General features: G+C 67.7%; 2 protein-coding genes across 2 annotated transcripts in view; both read left to right on the top strand.

Annotated features, from left to right (window-relative positions):
- Positions 1-2152, top strand: part of CHLNCDRAFT_57445 (hypothetical protein) — a gene marked incomplete at both ends in the record, with an annotated part of 5078 nt that extends 2926 nt beyond the window's left edge. The window contains 6 exons of the mRNA XM_005849344.1: positions 44-133; positions 321-460; positions 550-797; positions 1011-1119; positions 1334-1405; positions 1587-2152. Coding sequence (XP_005849406.1) covers positions 44-133; positions 321-460; positions 550-797; positions 1011-1119; positions 1334-1405; positions 1587-2152 — 1225 coding nt within the window. The remainder of the gene's footprint in view (positions 1-43; positions 134-320; positions 461-549; positions 798-1010; positions 1120-1333; positions 1406-1586) is intronic.
- A 1730-nt stretch (positions 2153-3882) lies between these two features.
- On the top strand, positions 3883-5646 carry CHLNCDRAFT_143912 (hypothetical protein; the record flags this gene model as incomplete). Its single annotated transcript, XM_005849343.1, has 6 exons — positions 3883-3901; positions 4130-4267; positions 4439-4633; positions 4830-4994; positions 5201-5276; positions 5430-5646. The coding sequence occupies 6 exons, from the start codon at positions 3883-3885 to the stop codon at positions 5644-5646; spliced, it is 810 nt and encodes a 269-aa protein (XP_005849405.1).
- Between the last annotated feature and the right edge of the window lie 1174 nt (positions 5647-6820).

Below are 6820 nucleotides of genomic sequence, written 5' to 3'. Positions count from 1 at the left end.
GCCCGCCTGCCTGCCTGCCCTGCCTACTCTGCTTACTGTGCAGGTCTCACGCCACCCGGGAGCTGATCCTGAAGGGTGTGCCCTACACGCCGCTGTGGGGCGACGCGGCCCTCATCAGCAACCGGCGCCTCAGGTGGGGCGACGCTCTGCAGGGCCTGCACTGCAGGGGTCCCGCCGGTGCTGCCACACCCCCTCCTGCTGCTCCTCCTGCCTGGAATTTCCGACAACATGTGCGGGCCTCCGCCCGTGCTCCGTGGCCCCGCCTGAGCGCTTGCCCTGTGCCATCCTGCGTGCCATGCGCCCCTCCTGACTCGCCGCAGCGACCAGTTTGCCGCAACCTCTCCGGTGTTCAAGATGAGGCAGCACCTGCCTGGTGGCACGCCCGGTGGCAGCACACCCGGTGGCAGAGCTGGCAGCGGCGGCGGCAGCCGCAAGGAGGAGGAGGAGGAGGAGGAGGCAGGTGTGTGCCCCGGCAGCCAGTTGCCGGCAGCGGAACCTGGGCCTGCCATTGCCTCCAGTTGCTGAATGGCTGGCCAAGCATGCCTGCAGGCCCCGGCAGCGGCGCCGCCTCCCGGCAGAGCGCACAGCACCGGCGGCGGCAGCAGCAGCAGCAACAGGAGCACGGCAGTGGTGGCGGGGAGGCAGGGGAGGGCGGCGGGCGGTATGTGCGGCTGCGGTTCGCTGTGGGCCGCTTCTGCTGCGCGCGCCTGGCGCTCTACCACGCCCTGTTCCACTGGCGCCGCCGCCTGCTGGCCCGCCTGAAGGCGGAGCTCAAATCGGAGTTGCGCAGGCGCAGGGTGGGTGGCGGCCCCTGCCTGCCTGCCTGCCTGCGCAGACATGCCTTGTATGGTTGTTGACGCGGGCACCACTGCAGCGCCCTGTGCCTGCGGGTGCCAACCGCCCGCAGCCTGCTCTCCTTTTGGGCCCCCTGCCTGTCCGCCTGCCTGGCTGCCTGCCCGCCCCACCTGGCAACCATGTCCCGCCCTGCGTGCCCGCCTGCTTGCGTGCAGCGCGGCGGCTTCCCGCGGGACCGCTCCTCCGTGTGCGAGGCGGTACTGCGCAAGGACTCGCTGCTGGCCGACCTGTACCGCAACTTCAGGCGCCTGCTGGAGCTGGCCGGTGGGTGGATGCGCCCTGGGGTGGCCGAATGCATGGCAGGAGCGCGTGGCTGGGATGCAAGGGCGGCTGGGAGGCAGTTGGGCAGCCGCACGGCACTGTGGCAGCCCTCCGCTCCACGCGCCAGCGGCTGTGCGGCGTGCCCTCCAGCCCTGCTGCCATTCCTGCCAGTGCCGTGCCCCGCCTGGTCCCACCCCGCCGCCTCCCCCGGCCGCAGAGCGGTACCAGCTGTCGGGCGGGGAGGAAAGCCGGGGAGGGTGGAGGTCTGAGTTTGGGGAGATGCACGCTGGTGAGGTTCGGTAGGCGGGGCACTGAGGCAGAGTTGGAGTGGGCAGGGTCGGGCCCGCTCAGCGCCGGGCCCGCTCCCTCTGCCTCTAGCTGCAACCCCGGCATGCCTCATGACGCAAAGAAGAAAGCAGAACAGCCGTAGGTCCCGCCGCTTCCTCCCGCCTGCCTGCGTGTGCCTGCAGAGGTGACCGCCGCCCAGGCAGAGCTGCACAGCGACAGCGAGGCGGATGAGGCGAGCGTGGTGTGGCCCGACGAGGCCAGCAGCAGCGAGGAGGAGAAGGAGGAAGAGGATGGTGATGAGGAGGAGGAAGAGGAGGAGGAGGAGGAGGGCGCAGGCGCAGCGGGCAGCGGCGGCGATGGCCGGCCGGCCAGCCGGGGCCGCCGCCTGCGGCAGGGGCGCATCCAGTTTGGAGCCTCGTCGCCAGTGCAGCAGCAGCAAGAGCTGCAGCCGCAGCACGAGCAGCAGCCACAGCGGCAGCAGCAGCAGCAGCAGCAAGAGCAGCAGCAGCAGCAGCAGCAGGAGGGTGGGCAAGCTGGTGTAGAGCCGGCTGCCCAGGCGTCGTGCCCGGAGCCCTCGCCCCCACCCCAGCAGCCGCAGCAGCCGGGGCAGCGGCGCCTGAGCGCCGCAGGCCTCAAGCAGATTGACATCCGCCGCTTCTTCGCCAGCCCCAAGCAGCAGCAGGGCCCTGGCAGCAGCAGCGGCGGCGGTGGCGCTGGAACCGATGCCGGCACCCTGGGCGGAGCGTGAAGATCCCAGGCACCTGCTGTTTGCATCCATTGTTTCTGAGCTCCAACACGTTGCTTCTCAGGGATGTATGGTTCTATACAGTGTGGCACTGACAAGAACAGCTTAACAACCGACCACAGAGCGGTTGCGGTGGCGGCGGTGGTGCTGGCAGCCGTTGTCATCGGCTTGGGTCGTGGGGGCTTGAACCTCCTTGCCGTGGTGCTCCTTTCCTTACATGGTCGCCAGGCAGGATGTTGTGCTGTCCTTCAGCACTGCAAGCGTTGGGTTGATGAATGCCTTGAATTCTTTCATGCGTATGGGTTATCTGCCAGTGGTCCGGCGTAGATCTCTTCTGTCCGACCAGCTAGCTTGTGCTGCCACCCAATGAACCAAGCCACGCTGTCTATCTGCTGCCTCCGAGCTGTGACTGCGCTGCTCTGCTCCGCGCTAGGGCGCCTTGATGAAGGCAAACACGAGGGAGGGGCTGATGTCGGCTCCAGAGGGCGCGCCGGCAGCGCGCAGGGCGGCCGCCACGTCTGCGGGGAGGGCCATGAGACGAGCGGGCACGCGTCGCCCACACGAGTCGGCCGCCAGTGTGCACGCGCCAGCCACCCCACGGCAGGCTGCCCCGCCCGCTCATCCCCGACGCCGGCGCTCACACCTTCAGATCTGACCTGAGCCTTGGCCCCCTGTGTCGCTTGCTCTCTGAGGCGGCTCCCACCCGCCCGCCTGCCCGCTCCCCCAGCCTCTGTGCTGGGGTGGGTGGCGTCTCTGAGCCGCTTGTGCCGCCTGCTGTCGGCCAGCCAGCGGTGCTGGCTGGCCTGGCGTGCCCCTAGTTCTCTCCCAGCACTGCAGCGCATGCGCTCGTTTGATTTGGTGCATCTGATTTGAGTGGCCAAAGCCCCTAACAACATCATTTGGCCCCCCCGGAAGGTGACAGGAAGTTTGGGATGGGCGGCAGTAGGGGAGGAGACCAAGGAGTGTGGGAGGTGGTGGGCCAGCTCACGCAGATTACATATCCCCCTGCACCCTGCGCACCTGGCTTCCACTTCCTGCTGCCCTCGCCTTCAGCCCGTGGCCGCAGTACGGCAGCAGCAACGCTGCTGGCAGCCATGCCCGGGCCCGGCGGGCCGCAGATGGCAGCCTGCTGTCGTCGGCCGCTGTTGGCGGCCAAGCCATGTGCGCCTGCTCCTCACCCTGGTCGCTCAAGACCCTCCCCATCATACTGCTCCCCGTGTGACTGCCCCAGCTGGGGATCAGGGTCGTCATCCCGGCGCTTCGCAGCTGCCTGTGCGGGCACGGCGGCTTGCCAGCAACAGCGACGCCAGGCGGCGCCGCCCTTTGGGCGACTGCTGCGGCGCGCAGCGGCGACCTTATAATCCATCCTATGGAGCCGTTTGGAGCGTGCTGGGCCGCCCAGAGCGGCAGCCAAAGCCCCCGGGGGAAACGGGCACCGGATGCGGGGCCTCTAGGCCGCAGGGTCGCTGCTGCGGGCCTGTGGCCGGCTAGTAAAATGGCCTATTGACACTTGCATTGAATGTTTTTATCGAGCATTCATGAAAAAAAGAGACCGGATTTGGGTTTAGGGGGGCACAAGGTTTAGTGGGGCACAAAATTTTGGCCCCCTGCCCGGCTGGTCACGGTTAGTCATGACCGGGGGGTTGCACGTCATATTGAAATCATACCTCATCGCTAGTAGAATATACAAACTTCGCCAACTGGAGCCGACCGAAGCGAAACTTCGAGGGGCAATGACGCCAGAACCTGTCCGTGAGTGCCCTCCGGGTGCCATGGTTTTGCCGTGCGAACTCCTGCTCAGATTCACATAATACTACGAGCGCGTTTACATGTCTGCGAGATCGGAGGGGCTGCGCTTTCTGCTGGCGGGGTTGTGTGCTTGCCCTTGCAAGCCCTTCAATCTGGCCGGCGCCGCTAACTAGTAGTATAACACTAGTTATAACCGCAAGCAAAAAACGCCGTTGGTGCCTGGCCCCGTAGGCGCCGCGCCCCATGCGGACACCCCGCAGGACTTTGACGTTGTCGTGGTAGGCGGCGGCATATCAGGCCTCACCACCGCCCGCAACCTGCTGCGTGAGGGACACCGCGTGGCAGTGCTGGAGGCGCGCGGCGGCCTGGGTATGTCTGGCTGGCTGCCCGGTCTAGCTGGCGCCGGCCCGCTCGCTGTGCCTGCATCGGTCCACATATATGGCTGTACTTGCATCGGGTTCCACTATATAGCCGCTGCCTCTCCCCCTTGAGGCGCCTCGACTGCCCCCGCCTCCCCACGCTCCTCACTGCCTGCTGCAGGTGGCCGCTGCCTGCGCCTGCCCGTCACCCACGCCGACGGAACGCCTGTGCGCTGCGAGCTGGAGGTGTGCGACCCCGCCTCGGTCAACAACACCTACTACTACGATGTGGGCGGCCAGTGGGTGGGCCCCACGCAGACCCGCTTCCTGGCCATGGCGGAGGAGTATGGGGTCAAGAAGTACGAGGCGACGCAGTGTGAGTCAGGCGGTGCTGCAAGGTGGCAGCGAGTGGCGGGCGCGCCGCCGGGCGCCCAACACCCGTGGCTCCGGACGCAACACCTCAGCTGCCCCGCCACACCAGGAGAAGGGAGGGTAGCAAGCGCGAGGCACGTTCACCACGCTGGGCATGTTCATAGATTATGCCGCCACGGCCCGCCACGGCCCGCCTGCAGGGCAGGGCCAGACCCGCCTGTACGTCAACGACACCCCCATCATCGTCTCCTCCGCGGTGCTCATGGGCCTGCCGGTGCCGGAGGCTGAGCTGGCGGGGTTCTCCGCGGAGCAGCGTGCCTCGCTGGGAGAGTACGCTCGCCTGGTGGGCCTGCTGAAGGACATCAGTGAGTTGCACGGCTGCAGCTGCACGCATGTGCATGCATCGCCCGGCGCGCCTGAGAGCAGCAGCGCCTGCCCTGCCGGAGCAGGGGCCGTGCGGTCTTGGGGCCGTGAGGGTCCATGCTGCAAGCCTGCTTGCACTGCAGCCAGACTGGCAGCCTCCCAAAGCAAGGGCACGCCACTATGCCTGCACTCGCTGTTGCTCCTGCAGTCGATGTTGTGGATGTGGAGGAGCCGTGGAAGACGCCCAATGCGGCGGAGCTGGATGCCATCACTTTCCAGTCCTGGTGCGTGCTGCTGCCACAGCAGTGCTACCACAGCAGTGACAGACGCTGGGCCTGTCCCGCCGGCAGCAGGTGTAGCGGAGTTCTCTTGTGCAGAGTGTGCGCACATGCTTGGCTGGCAAGTGTGCGTGTGCATGGCTGTCCCATTGTCTGCAGGCTGGAGAAGAGCAGCGATGACAAGTTTGCGCGGGACTTGCTGGCGGCGATTGAGCCGCTGGGGGGCGGCGCCCTTGGCGGCATCCGCCCCGGCTGGGTCTCCGTGCTGCACGTCGCTCGCCAGGTGAAGTCTGCCCCTCAGGCTGAGGAGCCTGAGCGGTACCTGTTCTGGGGGGCTGCCGGTCAGTTTGTCGACCATCTGTCCAAGGTGAGCTGATGGCCGCACTGTGCCGGGGCTGCGCATGGTGCCAAGTAGAAGATCTATGGAGACCTGCGGCCCAGCAGGGCCAGCACCAGCAGGGCTCCACAAGCTGCATGCCTGTATGCGCTTGGGCTTCACGCACTGCAGGAGGTTACCGAGCTGGGTGGCACCCTCGTGGTGAACGCGCCCGTCCGCCAGATTGAGCAGACCGAGGAGGGCGTGACGGTCCTCAGCGACGCCGGCAGGCGAGTGCCTGCCCGCCTGCTGCCTGCCTGCCTGCCCCTGTGCATGCATGCATGCATGCATGCTCGCCGACCCGCCTCGCTGCCGTCTTTCACTCACCCGAGCATTCATTCATTCATTCAGCACACAGACCGGCCGCCTCTTGCTCGAGGGCGGCCCACTTTGGCCTGGGCAGCCCGGGCCGCCCTCCCCCCCGGGCGCATGTTCGGTGTTGGAGGGGTGTGCCCAGCGATAGGGGGGGCCTGAAGGCATGCGCCGAGGCCGGGAAGCGTGGTTCGGCGCTGCTGCACGCTTGGCGATTTGAACAGAACCACGTGCCGCCGAGCTGCGGCCGCAGTTTCCGGCCCACGGTCTACGGTCGCAGCCACGGGACTCGGCGGCACGGCGTTTGGGCCCAAGCTTGCTGCCGCCGCCGCCGTGCCCGGGGGGCAGCGCGGCGGCGGCGGGGGCACGCTGCGACGCCCCCGTGCTGCCGAGTTGCGGCCGTAGTTTCCTGCCAGAAGCCCACGGCCACAGCCACGGGACTCGGCGGCACGGCGTTTCGGTCCACGGCTTGCTGCCGCCGCCGTCGCAGGGGTGCTGCCTGCGGCGGCGGCGGCACGGCGTTTGGGTCCTCGGCTTGCTGCCGCTGCCGCCGCCGCAGGGGTGCTGCCTGCGGCGGCGGCGGCAGCGCACGTGGCAACCCCCCGCGTTTCCTTGCCTCCCATCCACCGGACCTCGTCCTGCGCTTCACTTTGTTTAGGGAGGGGCTGCTCACTGCTCATTGCTCATTGCTCATCGCACACTGCTCAACGCTCATTGCCCTATATCCCACCCAGCCGCAGGACTCTACTGCCGCCCGCGCCCCGCCCCATCTGGCCGCTTGCGCGCCCCATCCCCCCTCGATGGGGCCCGCCCACACCGGGGCCTCCCCCCTCCCGACCACTGATTTCTCAACGGCGGTACC

The sequence above is a fragment of the Chlorella variabilis genome (assembly GCF_000147415.1).
Source record: "Chlorella variabilis unplaced genomic scaffold CHLNCscaffold_6, whole genome shotgun sequence".
In the NCBI taxonomy this organism is placed as follows: domain Eukaryota; kingdom Viridiplantae; phylum Chlorophyta; class Trebouxiophyceae; order Chlorellales; family Chlorellaceae; genus Chlorella; species Chlorella variabilis.
This window is presented reverse-complemented; position numbering and strand designations above follow the sequence as displayed.